Genomic DNA, 21,934 nt, shown 5'->3' on the forward strand with positions numbered 1-21,934 from the left:
AGCCGATTCTGGTGTCGACGCCACTGCCGGAACTGCTGCTGGCGTGGGGGGTGCAAGCGGCGCTGCTGGTGCTGCTGAAGTTGTTGCTGTGAAGGTCTCTGTGACTTTGGCTGCCGCCTTGTAAGCTCAGACATCTTCCATGTCTATGTACCCGTGGGCTTTGACCATTAGTTGCTCATAATTGGCGACTAGCTTCTTGGCAAGCGAGTCGACCAACTCGTTGCTCTGCAAGCCGGCCACGAGAGCAGACATAGTGACTGCACACTTTAGGTTGTCATCCTTAAAGCCATACCGCACAGGGCCACTAAAATTTCAAATACAAACCGACGCATTGACATTCACCTCAATCTTGCAGGATATCCTTCTATTCTTCACCAAATTTTGCTTTATTTATTTATTTATTTGTTGTTCGACATGTATTGCTTCTGCTTCCACTGTTCATTATAGTCACCTTGGTAAAAACCCTCGCAAACATCAGTGGCTACAAATTCTCATACGTAACATACATGACTACATCATTCTTCAGTGATCCAAGGGAAATTATTGTTGCCCCGTTCACTGGTGCTCCCTAGCCACAGAGCAGGTCATCAATCTCTCTCATCTCACGACGCAAAATTTTCAACAAGAACACAATCTCTTGATACCTAGGATTTGAGCTGCTATCTGCAAAGAATGTAACAACAACTCCATTCAACTCAACAAAACTCCACCCAGGTGCCTTCCTCAATCCAAGATGCCTCATCGTTGCCCATACATCCCCAACACCATCCCATTGGCTCATTGCAGCATAACTATGTGCCAATTGCACATAATTCCCTGCACTCTCAGGTCTTAACTCAACGATCTCCTTTGCAATCACCTCTGCAAGATTATTATACCCATTTAACCTACAAGCATCAAGAACTATACCAAGCACATCGGCATTTGGCTTAATTGGCATTGTTCTAATGAACTTTATGGCTTCTTCAACCCTTTTTGCTTTGCACAATAGATCGATAACACAAGCACAGTGCTCGATTCTTGGTACGGTACCAAAGTCTTTTATCGATTTGAATATCGTCAGGCCTTGAGATACTAGGCCAGAGTGATTGCAGGCTGAGAGAATAGACATGTACATAACATCATTCGGCACAATCCCCAGTTTGAGGAAATCTGAATACATCTCAAGAGCATCTTTCCCCATTCCGTGGCTTCCATATCCTCCGATAATTGCACTCCATGACACTAAGTCTTGCTCTGGCATTAGGTCAAAGCATTTTTGAGCTGTTTTGAGATCTCCACATTTTGAGTACATGTCGACCAAAGATGTATCTAAAGAGATGCAGTTCTTCAGCTCGTGCCTGAACATAAAAGCGTGAAGTAGTCTTCCATGCATTAGAGCTCCTAATGAGGCACAAGATTGTAGAAGGGAGGCAACAGTGATTGTGTCTGGCCTTTGGAAAACCAATCTCATTCTTGTAAAAAGATCAAAGGCTTCTTCTAGATGTCCATTTTGAGCATAGCCTGAGACAATTGCATTCCACGAAACCAAGTCTTTTTCATCCATTTTCTCAAAAATAAGATACGACTGTGTTAAATGGCCACATTTTGCATACATAGTGATAAGCGAGTTCTTAGCTGCAATATCCATTGACAATCTCCTCCTTATAATGAAACAATGAATCGATGCTCCAACTAATAACAAGCTAAGCTGAGCACAAGCCGATAGAACACTAGCTACCGTTGTGGTTGCAGGCATTACTCCTGACTTCAACATCCTCTGAAAAACAACCAAAGCTTTATCAGCTCCATCATTCTGAACCAAACCCGAGATCATTGCAGTCCATAACACAACATCCCTATCTGCTGCATTTTCGAAGATAAGAAATGCATACTTATGGTTCCCAAACTTGAGATAGAAGCTTATAAGCCCAGTCTCAATCTGGGTATCAAATTGCAAACCCGAGTTTATAACCAATGCATGAATAGACTTGCCTAATCTATTCAATCCTTCTCCATGATTACCAATCGAAGATAGTAAAGACCCATACGTTTGATGATCCGGGCATTCCCCTTTCACCCGCATCTCTTTGAACAAACTTGCACATTCTCTCACTTCTCCCACTCTGGAGTACCCCACAATCATAGAATTCCACGAAACAACATCCTTACAATCCATCTCATCGAACAATAACCTTGCAAGATCCAATCTTTCTAACTTCCCATAAACATTAACCATCGAATTAGCAAGAACCAAGTCCTTATCAAACCCAAATCTAACTGCACATCCGTGGACACACTCCAACTGATCTAATTTCGATAACCCAGACAGGAAACCAATCAAAGTTACTGAATTGGGTCTGATTCCTTCGTATAGCATTCTGTTGCACATTGAAAATGCAGTGTTGGGGTCTCCAGAGAGGGAATATGCGGCAATGATGGAGGACCACGGGACAATGTTTCTATCGGGCATTGTGTTGAATACGTTGCTGGCGTCGAGAATTCGGTGGGTTTTGGAGTAGAAGTTGAGGAGGGAGGAGGAGATGTAGGGGTCAGAGGCGAGTTTGAGAGCGATGGAGAGTTGGTGGAGGGAGAGGCCGAGGGGGATGAGGTTGAGGGTGGCGGCGAGCTTGAGGAGAGGAGGGAAGGAATGGGGGTGGGGAGAGGGGGGGAGAGAGAGGAGGCGGCGGCGGAGATGAGGAGATGAGAGATGACTGGGAGCGGGTTTGGATTGATCATGGATTCTTTTTTCCATCACGCATCTACAAGATTTTTCGATGTGGGATTGAGAGGGGGAAAGTACACTCGTCACGGTCCTTACTCCTTGCACATTGTGATCGCCTTTCTCTCTCCTTATTGACATATCTTCCAATATTAAACCCCAACCCTTTAAAATTTCAAGATTAGCCCCCCACTTTTCATACTTTGAAATTGGCCGCCCAAATCTTTGTAAGTAATTTGAACTCATCCTTCTGGTCAGGGATTGATTGAAATTGAGGGAGCATTCCACAGAAGAACGCACCTGGCGGGCGAGCAGGCGCTGGCAAGGTCAAACTTGCCTGCAGGCTAAGGCGTGGAGGCGAGATCGAACTCGCCTTTAGGTGAGCAGGTGCAGGTGAGGTCGAATTCGCCTGTAGGCGAGGGAGTCGCTTGTCGTGTGCGCGGGGCTCGAGGTGATCGCAAGGCTCGCCTGATTCGGCGTCGAGTGGACGCCAGCTGGATCGGAGGTCGCCTGCAATAGTGGACGCCAGCTGGAGGAGAGGCTCGTCCTAGGGTTTCCCTATAAAAGGGAAACCCTCGTTCTCGAGCGCGATGTCCCGTTCTCATTTATTGTGGAGAAGGGGTTGGTGTATTTAAAGGGGGTTTCTTTGGTTATTGAAGAGAGAGATTGAACACTGTTTTAAGTTAAAAACACTATTATTGTTTTGAGAGATCTCAAGCTTGAGATCTTCTCTCTTATTTGTAATTTCTTGTGATTAATAAGATATTATTTGTGCCTCTCCCGTGGACGTAGGTAAATTGCTGAACCACGTAAAATATCTGTGTTTGTGATTGGCTTGTCATATTTGTTGGATTGTACCCGAGTTGGGTTTGTTAATCTTCTCCCGTGCTTACGGACTCGTTCGGTATGCGAGCATGCTTCCGCAAAGGCGCGCAACATCCACCATATTAAATGCATTTTGACGCCATGCCAATAACCACTTATATCTTTCTACGCGCATTTAGACCCAAGCACAAAAAAATTCGTAGGAGCACAAATACCGCGAAGAAACTATGAGTCTAATTGAATCTGCTGATTTTGAGCATGATTTTGGTGGATTTTTGTGTTGATTTTGAAATCCTTAGTGTAATCTAGTTGCCCACCTGTAGTTAACCACTCACCCAACCGTGGTTAATAATTCCGATAGTAGGCATAATAGAGGGACCAATTTCAAAATATGGAGATATGGGGGGACTAATTTCAAAATATGAAAACGTGATACCCTAATATGAAGGGGGGAAAAACACCCAATGTTTCAACGATCTTCCTTTTAGCAGATTGTTGGACTTAAACAAATTGAACACAAAGGTTAAACAAACGACCTTTCTTTGTTCTTTGCTTAATCTTTCTTTGTTCTTTGCTTAATCTGCCACAAATTTTGATTTACGCTTCGAGCTGTTGTGAGCTGAAGTTAGCAATAACGAAAGCCTCCGTTTCCGCGAACTTGAAGAACTTAGCTTTGAACTCAATCGCAATTACGCAAACATAGATTAGACAAGCAAACCATAAGGCCCGCTACTACAACACAGCATCATCTTCAACCGAACATTAGCTTAAGAGCCGGCCGATATGAATAAATGAGCATGATGTCACAAACGTCGAGGATACAGGTTGGCAGTTTTCAATCAGATTCCGGCAGTAGTCATCACATATCCGCCAGTTTATTCGTCAAACTAATCTGCTAACATGTTCGGAAGTCATCGCAGAGGAACGAGTACTTACTCATCCACAATTGCGAAGCGAGACCGAGCCAATTCAACAGTAGCAGGGCCCTCATCATTCAATCCTGTTTCCTTTCTCCACATCATGCCGTCTGGCGAGTCACTGATCATGAAAGCATGTCAGTGATTTTGCTGCCTGAAAAATAAATCAACGCGCTGTTCAAAGATCATGTTGACATAGCTCAGGTGGATAATTAACCAGCATCAAACTTGTGGGTGCAAATCTCCATTCCGAGGTACCCCAAACTTGATCCCTCTCTCGCCTTACTTGTGGATGTTAATCATGTAAAAACGGCAAATGAATTGAGAAAAACGTGAAGAATAAGCAAAACAGACTCCACCACACCCTGGTGTGGTGTCTGCCACACCGGTGGTATAGAATCTGTTATGTTTGCCATGAGTGTGGTGTCTACCACACCCTGGTGTGGCAGAAACTGCCCTGTTTGCTATGGGTATGGTGTGTGCCACACCAGGGTGTGGCAGACTCATTTTTTAGAATCCTAATCTATTTGGGATTGTGTTTTGTTATAAATAGAACCATATTTTTTAGGGTTTCTAAAAGAAAGAATTAGCATTGTTTTGAGCACTTTGAGAGGGAGATATTGTGAGGGAGTTGAGAGCTTTGGTTAGGGTTATATTTGAGTGGTTTTGTGAGTTGTAACTCATTGTATTTCTCCTCCATATAGTGACATCTCCTCATCCTCTCCTCGTGGACGTAGGCAATTGCCGAACCACGTAAATTCCTATGTTTCTGTGTGATTTTGGTCGTTATTTTGTGAATTACACTCGTGTTTGGTTTTGGTTTTCTTCTCTCATCGCTCACTGACTCGTTTGGTTGTCGAGTACGCTTCTGCACGACACGCAACAAGTGGTATCAGAGCACAACAATTGGTATCAGAGCTTAGATTTCAGATCTAGGGTTTTGGATTAGGTGAAGGAAGATTCAATTGGAAGCTTGGTTCTTGGAGTTCTAAGCTTCGGTGGAGTTAGGGTTTGAAGTTGCCGTTGAAGATCTCGCTTTCCTCGTGTGGTTAGGAGTTCTATTTGGGTAACTTCTAAATTCTATAAAGTTTAAATCTTTCTTTGTAATTTGGAGTTTGTGATTATGGGTGAAGAAGTTGGTGAAAGCAGCAAGATGGCGGGTACAGTTCAAGTTTGTTTTCAGAACACTAAGATTAGTATGGTGAAATATGACGACAAAATCAATTTTGGTTTGTGGATGAGCAACGTACAGGATGCGCTTAATGCTCAAAATTTAGAGGAGACCATCATGATCGATGAGAGGCCACTTAAATATGAAGAGGCGATATGGAAAAAGATGAATATGAACGCTTATGGGATGATCAGGTCTTGTTTGGAACATGAGCTGAAATATGATGTGATTGGGGTAACATCTATAATGAAGATGTGGGAAATTTTCAACAATAAGTACCTTACGAAGAGTGTTGAGAACCGTTTGTACTTGTTGCGAAGATTATTCAGATTTTAGATGTCCAGAGGCACCTCGCTTGAGACTCATGTGAACAACTACACTAAGTTGTTGTCGGACTTGGCGAACGTGGATAAGAAGATCACGGATGAATACAAGCCTATTTTTCTTTTGGGCTCCTTATCGGATGAGGAGTATGATACCATCGTGCTTACTTTGTTGAACGAGATATCTTCTATCACTTATAGTGAAGTGACTAACGCATTGACGAACTACGATTTGAGGAGGAAGGATAAGGAGACTTCCCGCGCTAGTACTTCAGGAGTGGTCTTGTCGACGAGAGGTAGAAGCCCATATCTGAAAGGTGAAAATAGAGGAAGGTCAAAATCAAGAAGTCATCACCAGCTAGGAAAGAACCAATGTGCTTTTTGCGAGGAATAAGGGCATTGGAAAAGAGATTGTCCAAAGGTCAAAGAGAAGGAGAATGACAAGAAAAAGGGTCCGAAGGTCAATGAGGTGAATGTTGCGAAAGGTGATGATTCCGATGATTCGAGCTTTTCTCTTTTGATTACTCCAGAGGTGAACCATTTGGATGCATCGGATTGGATGCTTGATTCTGGCGCTACTTATCATGTGACCCCTAGGCAAGATTGGTTTGTATCGTTTGAGAGACTTGATGGGGGTGTTGTTATCACGGAAAATGATCAATCCTGTGGTATTTGTGGGATAGGTACCGTGCAGATTCGAATGCACAACAGAGTAGTCTGCAAATTGAAGGAGGTGAGATTCGTTCCTCAGCTAAAGAAGAATCTTATCTCAGTTGGAGCTTTGGAGGCGAAGAGATTCAATGTGACCTTTGAGGACGTTGTGGCAAAAGTTACTAAGGGATCTTTAGTGGTGATGAAGGGAGTCCGCAGACGGAACTTATATTATCTGAAGGGGAGCACCGAGGTTGGCCGGGTTGCTTCAGCTATTTTAAAGGTGAACATGAGCAGGCTTTGACACTACAGGTTGGGGCATACAGGAGAGAAATCACTGCAGGCTTTGTGCAAGTAGGGGCTATTGAATGGAGCTAATAATGGAAAAGTGGATTTCTGTGAGCACTGTGTTCTTGGCAAGAAAACAAAGGTAAAGTTCGGGACTACTATTCATAGGACGAGGGTATCCTGGACTACGTGTACACAGATGTTTGGGGTCCCACCAAGACGGCATCACTTGGTGGTCTACATTGGTTCGTCATGTTTTTTGATGACTATTCTAGGAGTTATTGGGTGTACACCATGAAGCATAAGAATGAAGTCCTAGATTTGTTTGTGAAGTGGAAGAAGAGATTAGAACTGCAGACTGAGAGAAAGATCAAGACGTTGCGATCCAACAATGATGGCGAGTACACTTCAGACCCCTTTCAGCAGCTATGTCGAGATGAGGGCATAGAGAGGCACTTCACAGTTAGTCATACACCGCAGCAGAATGGGGTGATAGAAAGGCTGAATCGGTCTTTACTGGAAAAAGTCCGATGCTTATTAGCGCATAGTGGTTTGGAGAAGATCTTTTGGGCTGAGGCACTTTCATATGCGAGTCACCTCATTAATAGGCTGCCTTCATCTGCGATTGAGGGGGAAACCCCTATAAAGATGTGGTCGGGAGAGACAGCACATGATTATGACTAGCTCAAGGTATTTGGTTGCCCTGCATATTATCATGTTAGAACTGATAAGTTGGAAACTCGAGCTAGGAAGACCATATTTGTAGGATTCAAGCGTGGTGTCAAGGGATACAAGCTTTGGGATCCAACTGATAAGAAGATTGTATTGAGTAGAGACGTCACGTTCGATGAAGCTTCTATCTTGAAGCTTCCCAGCTCTCATTAGGTGGTGAGCGACCCGACAGAGAAGATATCGCAGGTGGTGGAGATCGACAGCTCCACAGTGTCCAGATGGTGCAGTATCCATTAGAGTGCCGACTGAGGTGACGCCAGCGAGCACGAAGGTGACACGGAGGATACGTGTACTACTGTGCAGGATTAGGGACCGACGGCTCAGGTTTAGGATTCTATTACGGTTTGGAGACAAAGAAGAGACATACGGGTGCCAGTACGGTATGTCGACACAGTTGCGTATGCACTTTCGGTGGAGAGTATCGATGAGATGGTTCCTACTACATTCAGAGAGGCCGAGCAGAGTTCGAAGGCTGATTTGTGACAGGTAGCTATGCAGGAGGAGATGGAGTCTCTTCATAAGAACGATACATGGGAGCTTGTTAAGCTTCCAAAGGAGCGGAAGGTGATTGATTGCAAGTGGGTATACACGAAGAATGAGGGCATTGAGGGCACTCCATTGGGGTTTAAAGCTAGGTTTGTTGCGAAGGGTTATGCACAGGAGAAAGGTATTGACTATAATGAGGTTTTCTCTCCGGTGGTGAAGCACTCTTCGATTCGGATTTTGCTAGCTTTGGTGGCACAGTATGGATTAGAGTTAGATCAGTTGGATGTGAAGACGATATTTTTTTATGGTGATCTTGATGAAGAAATATATATGACTCAGCCATTGAGATTCCAAGCTGTAGGAAAAGATAAGTTGGTTTGCAGGTTAAAGAAATCGTTATACGGTTTGAAGCAGTCTCCTCGACAGTGATATAGGCAAATTGATGGTTTTATGCTTGGACATTCGTACACTCGGAGCCAGTTTGATCCTTGTATGTATTTTTACAAGTTAAGAGGAGGTGCGTATATTTATTTGTTACTTTATATCGATGATATATTGGTTGCCTCTACTTCCAGGTCGGCTATAGATGAGTTGAAAGTTTAACTTTCAAATAAGTTTGAGATGAAGGACTTGGGTGAGGCCAAACGTATTTTAGAGATGGAGATCGGCAGAGACAAGAAGAAGGGTAGAATTTTTTTGACACAGGTAGCTTATTTGAAGAAGGTTCTATGAGCGGGACACAATAGGTATGCAACTATGCAATCGAGATACCTGCATGATCTAGGAGTGGGTCATTGGGACACCGTGAGATGAAATTTGAGGTACATTAGAGGTACGTTCAATGTTGGTTTGGTTTATGAGCGGGACACTATAGGTGTGCAGATATGCATTGGCTATATTGATTCGGATTATGCCGAGGATTTGGATAAGCGCCGATCTACAACGGGGTATGTGTTCACTTTGACCCATGCGCCGGTGTGTTGAAGATGCATCTTACAGTTGACGGTGGCTCTGTCTACGATGGAGGCAGAATATATGGCGATTACAGAGGCTGTGAAGGAGACTATTTGGCTTCGAGGACTTTTAGAGGAACTTGGTTTATTGCAGCGGTCCGTCACCATTCATTGTGATATCATGAGTGCTATCTATTTGGCGAAGAATCAGGTTTTCATGCGAGGACGAAGCACATTGATGTTCGTTATCACTTCATTCGGGATGTTCTTGAAGATGGCGATGTGGAGATTGTGAAAGTCCACACGAAGGATAATCCGACGGATATGCTCACTAAGGAAGTTCTGAGCAATAAGTTTGATCATTGTCGAAATTTGTTGTACATTCGTGATTGTTAAAGCCGTTGACGGTCATTTGGATGAACTACGGGCGGCTTGATCCCTTGGGAGAGGGGGTAGGTAGGCAACCACATTGGTGTAACCGAGTTTGGAGAGACGACGCATTGATGCTCATGTTAGTATCGGCTCAGTGTTGGGAACACTTCGCCGAGGTGGAGAATTATGAAAACGGCGAAGGAATTAAGAAAAACGTGAAGAATAAGCAAAACAGACTCCACCACACCCTGGTGTGGTGTCTGCCACACCGGTGGTAGAATCTGTCATGTTTGTCATGGGTGTGGTGTCTGCCATATCCTGGTATGGTAGAATCTGTCATGTTTGTTATGGGTGTGGTGTGTGCCACACCAGGGTGTGGCAGACTCGTTTTTTAGAATCCTAATCTATTTGGGATTGTGTTTTGTTATAAATAGAACCACGTTTTTTAGGGTTTCTAAAGGAAAGAATTAGCATTGTTTTGAGTACTTTGAGAGGGAGATATTGTGAGGGAGTTGAGAGCTTTGGTTAGGGTTATATTTGAGTGATTTTGTGAGTTGTAACACGTTGTATTTCCCCTCCATATAGTGAAATCTCCCCATCCTCTCCCCGTGGATGTAGGCAATTGTGCCGAACCACGTAAATTCCTGTGTTTGTGTGTGATTTTGGTCGTAATTTTATGAATTACACTCGTGTTTGGTTTTGATTTTCTTCTCTCATAGCTCACCGGCTCGTTTGGTTGTCGAGCACGCTCCCGCACGGCGCGTAACAAGTGGTATCAGAGCACAACAAATTCTTGAAGCAATGTAAGGATCATAGGCATCAAGCCCTTCACTGCAAAATGGAGCTTTATTACATTATACTCATCGTGCAAAACCATATTTGACATGTTAGATACAAGTGATGCGGGTGAAGAGATGATTTTATTCGCAGACTGCATACTTTGCTCAAATAATCATGCCAGGCTTAAAATACATGGATGTCTCTTCATACGGCATGCGTACAAATAGGCCTCAACTCTGACCATAACTGACTATGATAAGGCAAACTTAGTTAAACGGTTCTAGTAGAGACAAAATCAGTCCATGCGCTTAGCCTTTGTTTGGTAAACAAAAAAGATGAACTAGATTAGTTCTTTTGAGGCCAACTTTTGCTCGTTAGCTAGACTAGAAATAAACCATGTCTCCCTTGGTCTAAAAGAGAACTTGTTCAAAGAGAGTCTCGTCCAAAAATTAGCTAAACTGAGGTTGAACTATAACTAGTTCAGTAATGTTGAGTTGAGCCTAACCCAAGCTTCTTACTAGGCGCTGGAATTTCCTGTTCAGTCACTTTGGATGACTGTTACAGGCATAATAAATCAATGCAAAACACTTGAAATTACATATCGACGTGCAAGTCTGTGAGTTAACTTGATGATGCCTCAAACAGAACATTGATCAGATCTCTGGCTTGCAAGTTCTGGCTGTTTTAGTGCAGCTGCGCAGGAATTCCTGCAAGCTTAAAGTTATTTTTTTGTATTTCCTAATTCGACTCTCTCTTGTACCCGGACTAAACTACATCGCCAACAAAATCAATTTGGTCAGCAGGATTCACTTTATTGATCCCTTCCTCCAGAAAATGAACTTAACTCGACGTAGGATGTATCGCACGCCTTGCGGAAGCGTGCTCGACAACCAAACAAGTCGGTGAGCGATGAGAGAAGAAAACCAAAACCAAACACGAGTGCGGAAGCGTGCTCGACAACCAAACAAGTCGGTGAGCGATGAGAGAAGAAAACCAAAACCAAACACGAGTGCAATTCACAAAATAACGACCAAAATCACACACAAACACAGGAATTTACGTGGTTCGGTAATTGATTACGTCCACGAGGAGAGGATGGGGAGATTTTACTATATGGAGGAGAAATATAACGGGTTACAACTCACAAAATCACTCAAATATAACCCTAACCAAAGCTCTCAACTCCCTCACAATATCTCCCTCTCAAAGTGCTCAAAACAATGCTAATTCTCTCCTTAAGAAACCCTAAAAAACGTGGTTCTATTTATAGCAAAACACAATCCCAAATAGATTAGGATTCTAAAAACGAGTCTGCCACACTCTGGTGTGGCACACACCACACCCATGGTAAACAGGACAGATTCTACCACACCAGGGTGTGACAGACACCACACCCATGGCAGACAGGGCAGATTCTGCCACACCCATGGCAGACACCACACCAGGGTGTGGTGGAGTCTGTTTTGCTTATTCTTCACGTTTTTCTCAATTCCTTCGTCGTTTTCACAATTCTCCACCTCGGCGAAGTGTTCCAAACATTGAGCCGACACCAACATGAGCACCAATGTGTCGTCTCTCTAAACTCGGCTGCACCAATGTGGTTGCCTACGTACCCCCTCTCCCAAGGGATCAAGCCGCCCGTAGTTCATCCAAATGGCCGCAACGGCCTCAACAATCACGAATATGCAACAAGTTTCGACAATGATCAAACTTGTTGCTCGGAACCACCTTAGTGAGCATATCCGCCGGATTATTCTTCGTGTGGACCTTCATAATTTCCACATTGCCATCTTCAAGAACATCCCGAACGAAGTGATAACGAACGTCAATGTGCTTCGTCCTCGCATGAAAAACCTGATTCTTCGCCAAATAGATAGCACTCATGCTATCACAATGAATAGTGACGGACCGCTGCGATATACCAAGTTCCTCCAAAAGTCCTTGAAGCCAAATAGCCTACTTCACAGCCTCCGTAACCGTCATATACTCTGCCTCCGTCGTAGACAAAGCCACCGTAGACTGTAAGGTGCATCTCCAACACATCGGCACACGCGTCAAAGTAAACACATACCCCGTAGTAGACCGGTGCTTATACAAATTCCCGGCATAATCCGAATCCACATATCCAATGCACAACTATCCACGTGTAGTGTCCCGCTCATAAATCAAACCAACATTGAGCGTACCTCGAATGTACCTCAAAATCCATCTCACGGCGTCCCAATGACCCACTCCTGGATCGTGCATGTATCTCGAAACCATGCTCACCGCCTGTGACAAATCCGACCTCGTACATACCATCGCATACATCAAGCTCCCAACCGCACTCGCATATGGAGTCTTCGACATCAACTCTCGATCTTCAACTGACTTCGGTGAAAGACCAGCTGAAAGCTTAAAATGGGCTCCCAATGGTACACTAACTGGCTTCGTATCCATGCTAACATGAAATCACTGTAGAACCTTCTTCAAATAAGCCACCTGTGTCAAACAAATTCTACCCTTCTTCTTGTCTCTGCCGATCTCCATTCCCAAAATGCGTTTGGCCTTACCCAAGTCCTTCATCTCAAACTCATTTGAAAGCTGAACTTTCAACTCATCTATAACCGACCTGAAAGTAGAGGCAACCAACATGTCATCGACATAAAGCAACAAATAAATGTACGCACATCCTCTCAACTTGCGAAAATACACGTAAGGATCAAACTGGCTCCGAGTGTACGAATGACCAAGCATAAAACCATCAAATCGCTTATACCATTGTCGAGAAGACTGCTTCAAACCGTATAACGATTTCTTTAACCTACAAACCAACTTATCTTTCCCTGTAGCTCGGAATCCCAATGGCTGAGTCATATATATTTCTTTATCAATATCACCATGACGAAATGCCGTCTTCACATCCAACTGATCTAACTCTAATCCATACTGTGCCACCAAAGCTAGCAGAATCCGAATCGAAGAATGCTTCACCACCGGAGAGAAAACCTCATTATAGTCAATACATTCCTCCTGTGCATAGCCCTTCGCAACCAACCTAGCTTTGAACCTCAATGGAGTGCCCTCAATGCCCTCCTTCTTCGTGTACACCCACTTGCACCCGATCGTCTTTCGCCGTTTTGGAAGCTCAACATGCTCTCATGTATCGTTCTTATGAAGAGACTACATCTCCTCCTGCATAGCTACCTGCCACGAATCAGCCTCCGAACTCTGCTCGTCCTCTCTGAAAGTAGTAGGTATCATCTCATCGATACTCTCCACCGGAAGTGCATATGCAACTGTGTCGGCATACCGTGCTGGCACCCGTATGTCTCTCCTCTGTCTCCGAACCGTAATAGAATCCTGAACCTGAGGCGTCGGTCCCTGATCCACATGAGTACCCATATCCTCCGCATCACCGTCGTGCTCGCCTGACGTCACCTCAGTCGGTACTCTAATGGATACTGCACCATCTGGACACTGTGGAGCTGCATCAATCTCCATCACCTGCGATATCTCCTTTGTCGGGTCGCTCTCCACCTGATGAGAGTTGGGAAGCTTCAAGATAAAAGCCTCATCGAATGTGACGTCCCTACTCAGCACAATCTTCTTATCAACTGGATCCCAAAGCTTGTATCCCTTGACACCACGCTTGAATCCTATAAATATGGCCTTCCTAGCTCGAGGTTCTAACTTATCAGTTCTAACATGATAATATGCAGGACAACCAAATACCTTAAGCTGGTCATAGTCATGTGTTGTCTCTCCCGACCACACATCCATAGGGGTCTTTCCCTCAATCGCAGATGAAGGCAGCCTATTAATGAGGTGGCTCGCATATGAAAGTGCCTCAGCCCAAAAGATTTTCTCCAAACCACTATGCGCTAATAAACATCGAATCTTCTCCAGCAAAGACCGATTTAACCTCTCTGCCATCCTATTTTGCTGCGGTGTATGACTAACTGTGAAGTGCCTCTCTATGCCTTCGTCTCGACATAGTTGCTGAAAGGGGTCTGAAGTATACTCGCCGCCGTTGTCGGATCGTAATGTCTTGATCTTTATCCTAGCCTGCAGTTCTAATCTCTTCTTCCACTTCACAAATAAATCTAGGACTTCATTCTTATGCTTCATGGTGTACACCCAACAACGCCTAGAATAGTCATCAACAAACGTGACGAACCAATGTCGACCACCAAGTGATGCAGTCTTAGTGGGACCCCAAACATCTGTGTCCACGTAGTCCAAGATGCCCCTCGTCCTATGAATGGCCGTCTCGAACTTCACCTTCGTCTTCTTGCCAAGAACACAGTGCTCACAGAATTCCACTTTACCACTCTTGGCTCCCTTCAATAGCCCCTGCTTGCACAAAGCCTGCAGTGACTTCTCTTTTGTGTGTCCTAACCTGTAATGCCAAAGTCTACTCATGTCCGCCTCTGAAGTAGCCGAAGCAACCTGGCCAATCTCGGTGCTCCCCTTCAGATAGTATAAATTTCAACTGCGGACTCCCTTCATCACCACCAAAGATCCCTTAGTAACCTTCGCTACAGCATCCTCAAAGGTCACTCTGAATCCCTTAGCCTCCAAAGCTCCAACTGAGATAAGATTCTTCTTTAGTTGAGAAACGAATCTCACCTCCTTCAACTCACGGACTACTCCATCGTGCATCTGAATCCTCACAGTACTTATCCCACAAATGTCACAGGATTGATCATTTCCCATGACAACAACATCCCCGTCGAGTCTCTCAAACGATGAAAACCAATCTCGCCTAGGAGTCACATGATAAGTAGCGCCAGAATCAAGCATCCAATCCGATGCATCCAAATGGTTCACCTCCGGAGTAATCAAAAGATAAAAGCTCGAATCATCAGAATCATCGCCTTTCGCAACATTCACATCATTGACCTTCGGGCCCTTTTTCTTGCTATTCTCCTTTTCCTTGACCTTTGGGCAGTCTCTCTTCCAATGTCCTAGTTCCTTGCAGAACGTACACTAGTTCTTAGCTAGCTGGTAACGACCTCTTGACTTTGACCTTCCTCGATTACCACCTTTCGGATATGGGCTTCTACCTCTCGTCGACAAGGCCTCTCCTGAAGTACTAGCGCGGGAAGTCTCCTTATCCTTCCTCCTCAAATCGTAGTTCGTCAATGCGTTAGTCACTTCACTATAAGTGATAGAAGATCTCTCGTTCAGCAAAGTAAGCATGAAGGTATCATACTCTTCATCCGGTAAGGAGTCCAAAAGAATAATAGCCTTGTACTCATCCGTGATCTTCTCACCCACGTTCGCCAAGTCCGACAACAACTTAGTGTAGTTGTTCACATGAGCCGCAAGCGAGGTACCTTGGGATATCTGGAATCTGAATAACCTACGCAACAAATGTAACCTGTTCTCAACACTCTTCGCATGATACTTATTGTTGAGAATTTCTCACATCTTCATCGCAGACGTCACCCCAATCACATCATATTTCAGCTCCTGTTCCAAACAGGACCTGATCACCCCACAAGCGTTCCTATTCATCTTTTCTCATACTGCCTTTTTATATTTAGGTGGCCTCACATCGACCATGATGGTCTCCTCCAAATTTTGAGCATTGAACGCATCCTGTACGTCGCTCATCCACAAAACCAAAATTAATTTTGCCGTCATATTTCACTACGCTAATCTTAGTGTTCTGAAAACCCACTTGAACTGTACCCGTCATCTTGCTGCTTTCACCAACTTCTTCACCCATAATCACAAACTCTAAATTGTAAAGAAAGATTCAAACTTTATAGAATTTAGAAGTTACCCAACTGAACCCTAGATTGGATTCCAAATAGAACTCCTAACCACACGAGGAAAGCGAGATCTTCAACGGCAACTTCAAACCCTAACTCCACCAAAGCCTAGAACTCCAAGAACTAAGCTTCCAACTGAATCTTCCTCCGCCTAATCTAAAACCCTAGATCTGAAATCTGAGCTCTGATACCACTTGTCGCGCGCCTTGCGGAAGCGTGCTCGACAACCAAATGAGTCGGTGAGCGATGAGAGAAGAAAACCAAAACCAAACACGAGTGCAATTCACAAAATAACGACCAAAATCACACACAAACACAGGAATTTACGTGGTTCGGCAATTGCATACGTCCACGGGGAGAGGATGGGGAGATTTCACTATATGGAGGAGAAATACAACGGGTTACAACTCACAAAATCACTCAAATATAACCCTAACCAAAGTTCTCAACTCCCTCACAATATCTCCCTCTCAAAGTGCTCAAAACAATGTTAATTCTCTCCTTAAGAAACCCTAAAAAACGTGGTTCTATTTATAACAAAACACAATCACAAATAGATTAGGATTCTAAAAATGAGTCTGCCACATCCTGATATGGCACACACCACACCCATGGCAAACAGGGCAGATTCTGTCACACCAGGGTGTGGCAGACACCACACCCATGGCATACAGGGCAGATTCTGCCACACCCATGACAGAAATCACACCAGGGTGTGGTGAAGTCTGTTTTGCTTATTCTTCACGTTTTTCTCAATTCCTTCACCGTTTTCACAGGATGCATAATAATGTCCTCAAACACAACCCAACGTAATTGATCTAGTAATTCAGATCTAGAAAAAATTTCTTCGCGAATGCGGAAAACAAGTAGTGTTCACCTAGAAATATAAATAAATATTATTATGCACTCCATACACTTTATGAGTTCTATTGAGCCTATTCGATTTTAATTTTGAGAAGTTAATTGTGCTTTTACTTTCCAATGGGCTAATTTAATTTGTCATTAACTTATTTAGTGTTCCTAAATAGATTGAGATGTATTTTTAAAATTTATGGTAGGCGGACTATAAATTGTTTACAAGGTCTCATACGCAATTTATAGAATTTCAGGGTGCAACTGCACGCCTACATCCCATTTAAATCCGCCACTGGTTAGGAATTTTATTACTTCTGTTAGCAATTCATTAATTTAATTTAAAAATTAGGAATTAATGTCAAATGACTATTTTTTCCTAATGGCCATTGGCACACCATTAGGAGGTTCATTGGGAAAATTTAAAAGTGTAGAGGATTTTGTGGGACACCTCAATATTCATGAGTGTTTACTAAAATTTATAAAGTTATATAATTCATGGGTGTTTAGTAAAATTCATGGGTGATACACCCCAATGTGTAGGGGGTTCCGCGGAAATCCTCAAAAGTAATATAATTCCTAGGGGCTTAATCTAAGCACCCCATATTTCCGAGATGCTTTAATCAAAGCAGTAATTGTTATGCGTTGATTACAAGAAGGGTAGAATATATAAATGTTAAATAACATTAAAGTACATTATAGTTTCATGCACTTAGCACTTATATACCCTCAACTGTTTTTCATAGCATATAATATCTCATGAGTTGTTTATAAGCAGCATGTCCGTACCCTTTATCATCCAAACGTGAAAATGTTTATATGAAAGTTCTCACATGACATTCATATGCTAATTTTATAAGAAGAAATTTTCAAAAGAGCGCCAAAATAATTTTTTTTTAAAAAAAAATCGACTCACTCCAATTTTAATTCCAAAAAACGAGTCAGCATCAAGGCCAGAAACTAAGTCGATATAAAAAAAAATCACCTTCCTAATTAGTCAGGGTTGGCAACTCCGACTAATTAGGGCGTCCCCAGCGCGAGATGCATGGTTAGGGGACTAAACAAGTCGGGGTTGCGAACCCCGACTAATTTTGTTGCCGCACAAAATGGTTGGGATTGGGAACCCCGACCATTTAGCAGAGGAAGACATTCCGCAAGGCACCCCAAATCGAAATGATCAGGGCTCCTAACCCTGACCATTTAGCAGAGACTTCCCAACCACAAATTTGGGAAGCAGCTAAGTCACGAAATAGTCGGGGTTGTTAACCCTGACCATTGTAGTGGTCGCCTCTCGCTTATATATACGGACCGAAACCCTCCCTTCCCCCAAAATCTCGATTTTTCTCTCTCTCTCCAATTCCGGTCTCTCTCGGTTCAGCCGACTACCCGCTTCTCCCAACCACATTTTGTGGCCGAAATTCATCGTGAAAGTTTGCTTAAGATCTCTAGGGTAATTTCTCTTCCTTCTCTCCTCTTTTAGGTGTTTAGTAAAATTCATGGGTGATACACCCCAATGTGTAGGGGGTTCCGCGGAAATCCTCAAAAGTAATATAATTCCTAGGGGCTTAATCTAAGCACCCCATATTTCCGAGATGCTTTAATCAAAGCAGTAATTGTTATGCGTTGATTACAAGAAGGGTAGAATATATAAATGTTAAATAACATTAAAGTACATTATAGTTTCATGCACTTAGCACTTATATACCCTCAACTGTTTTTCATAGCATATAATATCTCATGAGTTGTTTATAAGCAGCATGTCCGTACCCTTTATCATCCAAACGTGAAAATGTTTATATGAAAGTTCTCACATGACATTCATATGCTAATTTTATAAGAAGAAATTTTCAAAAGAGCGCCAAAATAATTTTTTTTTAAAAAAAAATCGACTCACTCCAATTTTAATTCCAAAAAACGAGTCAGCATCAAGGCCAGAAACTAAGTCGATATAAAAAAAAATCACCTTCCTAATTAGTCAGGGTTGGCAACTCCGACTAATTAGGGCGTCCCCAGCGCGAGATGCATGGTTAGGGGACTAAACAAGTCGGGGTTGCGAACCCCGACTAATTTTGTTGCCGCACAAAATGGTTGGGATTGGGAACCCCGACCATTTAGCAGAGGAAGACATTCCGCAAGGCACCCCAAATCGAAATGATCAGGGCTCCTAACCCTGACCATTTAGCAGAGACTTCCCAACCACAAATTTGGGAAGCAGCTAAGTCACGAAATAGTCGGGGTTGTTAACCCTGACCATTGTAGTGGTCGCCTCTCGCTTATATATACGGACCGAAACCCTCCCTTCCCCCAAAATCTCGATTTTTCTCTCTCTCTCCAATTCCGGTCTCTCTCGGTTCAGCCGACTACCCGCTTCTCCCAACCACATTTTGTGGCCGAAATTCATCGTGAAAGTTTGCTTAAGATCTCTAGGGTAATTTCTCTTCCTTCTCTCCTCTTTTAACATGTAAAAATCTAGGATTGAATGTAGGGTTCCATCAAAATCCAATTTCTAGAGTTTAAAATTTATTATCAATCACTATCTTTGTGGTGGTTCAAATGCTTTGTGTGTTGATTATTATAAATGAAATTAAACTTCTAGGGTTTAGGGTTTTCATTTTGAGGTTTAGGGTTTTTGATCAAAATTATATGAGATTATTTGCATATTGGGTTTTCCTCTCTTATTCAATGCCTTGATAAAAAAAAATTTAATTTTTTTGCATTTAAATAATATAATCTTCTTTTGCATATTTTGCATAGGTTGAATAATATGATTTTTATTACTTGCTCTTATGTTGGAAAAATTAATTATGGAATGAATAATATGCTAATGTACGTCGAAGGGGTAACGACGCCGTTAATGATCTCAGAATCATATAGTTACTATGACTTGATTAAGAAATTACACTGAGTTACGAAAATTGACCCACGAGAGTACCGACTAAAAATAATATGCAATTGGCCCATAACTTTTTTTGCTACAGGAGTAGATGCATATGATAGTCTATTTCCTTTGGCCATTGCGGTTGTGGAGGTCGAGAACAGTGAAAATTAGGAGTAATTTTTTTCCTACATTCAATTATATATTTTAACGTGTTGCCTCCTAAAAAAATTACTTTTATATCTGATAGCATGAAATATATTCCTAAATCATTGTACATGAGATTTGGCTCTCATCATCATCACCGCTATTGCTTAAGAATCAATTAGATTGTAGAATAGAGTACGAAACTCTAAATATCAACTAATTGCCGCACTGCGACTTAATGTAACCACTAATTGCTACGTACTTTAGAAGAATCCCTAATTTCTCTTTAAATAAAGAAAGTGTATATTAGTCATTATAAAATTTTGTTGATATAAAAATTGAAATTATAAAATAGGATAAGATGATAGTGAACTTATGCAGAAAGAGATTTATTTGGAAAAGAATATGCGGTTAAAAATACTTATCTCTTTCTAAAATATACTTACAATCAATTAAAATTTAATTGGCAAATAGAATACAAATCGCTAAATAACAACTATTTGTCACGTGGCAGCTTAAGGTGACCACTAATTGTTAAGTAACGACTTTATATTAACCACTAATTTCTCTTCATATATAAAGCAGGGATAAGGACACCGATGAGACAAAATTCTCTCTTAACGGTTGTGGGTTATTAATCTGGATCCAATAAATTTAATCATGTTCAAGTCTTAGAGAGTAAGAATTAAATCTTCATCTTAAATCTTAAAAAACTAGTAAAAGCTCAAATGTATTTGGTTTGCCTGCTTTGGATTTGTTTTCCCTCAAAATCAATGGAGAACAAAGAATCTCAGCTTTCCCCGTATTAAATTTAACAGAAACGTTCTACGTTTATCAGGCCATAGGGCTTGCAAGCAAATTATATTCAGATGTATTCAAATCAAATATAATCTAAAGGAACAATATAAGGTGCAAAAACCTCTCTTTCTTCCTTCTTAGCTTAATTTACAAAAATAATTAGCTTTATTTACTTCGAGTTCTCGCAAGCAAATTTGGAACCAGCCGTTAATGCCGATAGACTAGGACTTAATGCAGCCTCCGCAACACAAAGCTCAGAAGCCATTCGGGACTTCAGCGATAAGCTTGTTCGCCTGCTGACTCGCTGCGAAAAAGACTAAGCTTGTAAATACACAATTTCGCGCAAGCATGCGTTAGACAAGCAAACCGAATTGTTATCTGCCACTTCAAATATCGGGCTTCATAACACTCGACTGAGCCAAAGTAAACATCGTCAACCAACTATTTAACAGAGCCGCGGAATATGAAGAAACAGTTTGACATGAACAGAACCAGCACTAAACAAAACAACATCATGCGACAAACACACAAGATACTAGCATACAAAATAGCGCATAGTGATAGAGGATGGAAGTTTTCGCTCAGATTATGACAACATTTATCACACATCTGCCAGTTTATTCATAAAGCTAGACTCATCTAAGAAGGACAACATATTTGGAAAGGGATCCTATGCAGAGGACAGATATTTACCCATCCATGAAGCAAAGCGGGACCAAGCCAATTCAACAGTGGCAGGGTCCTCGTCGTTCAATCCCATATCCTTCCTCCTCTTCATGCCGTCTGGTGAGTCATTCATGAAAGCATGTGCACGGCCAGGATAGATGTGAACCTCGTGCGGAACGCCAGAAGATTTCAGCTTCTCTTCTAGTGCTTTTGCTGCCTGAAAAATAAATTGGTGCAGGGTTGAAGGATGAATACGACAATGTTCAGATACATACTTTAACCCCACATCAGCTAAAGAGTAGAAGATATATATGAGATACAGCAATCACGCCGCAAACCAAGCTCTTGAGATAGGCGAAATACATGCTACAGGACTTTAAAAAGGTTGACAATGTATGTTCAACAACATCACTGATGGATGCAAATCTCCATTCTCATATATCCCAAATTGATACCACCCTCACCTTTCCCAAGAATGTTCATCACAGTTTGTGATTGAAAAGATTCTTGAAGTAATGCAAGGATCACATTACTTCTCATCGGAGGAGAAACTTTTCAAGGAAAACAAGAAGGAAATTTTGTGCCAGACCCCTGTTTAAATCGAGTGTTTTTTCCATCAGAACAACAAACCATTG

The 21,934-nt window shown here is 42.4% G+C and overlaps 2 protein-coding genes across 2 annotated transcripts in view; both read right to left on the reverse strand.

Annotated features, from left to right (window-relative positions):
- LOC109842367 (pentatricopeptide repeat-containing protein At4g04370) lies at nt 7–2,734 on the reverse strand. Its single transcript, XM_020411253.1, has one exon. The coding sequence runs from the start codon at nt 2,732–2,734 to the stop codon at nt 569–571; it is 2,166 nt and encodes a 721-aa protein (XP_020266842.1). The 3' UTR covers nt 7–568.
- Nucleotides 21,096–21,934, reverse strand: part of LOC109840669 (protein usf) — a 5,797-nt gene continuing 4,958 nt past the window's right edge. Inside the window, exon 5 of the mRNA XM_020409398.1 lies at nt 21,096–21,516. Within this exon, the coding sequence (XP_020264987.1) occupies nt 21,304–21,516 (213 nt within the window). The 3' untranslated portion in view covers nt 21,096–21,303. The remainder of the gene's footprint in view (nt 21,517–21,934) is intronic.

Source organism: Asparagus officinalis, chromosome 5 (assembly GCF_001876935.1).
Source record: "Asparagus officinalis chromosome 5, Aspof.V1, whole genome shotgun sequence".
Taxonomy (NCBI): Eukaryota; Viridiplantae; Streptophyta; class Magnoliopsida; order Asparagales; family Asparagaceae; genus Asparagus; species Asparagus officinalis.

Bases quoted from the DNA above. Each gene is read 5' to 3' on its own strand.
- LOC109842367 (XM_020411253.1), bottom strand. From the start codon at position 2,734: ATGGAAAAAAGAATCCATGATCAATCCAAACCCGCTCCCAGTCATCTC.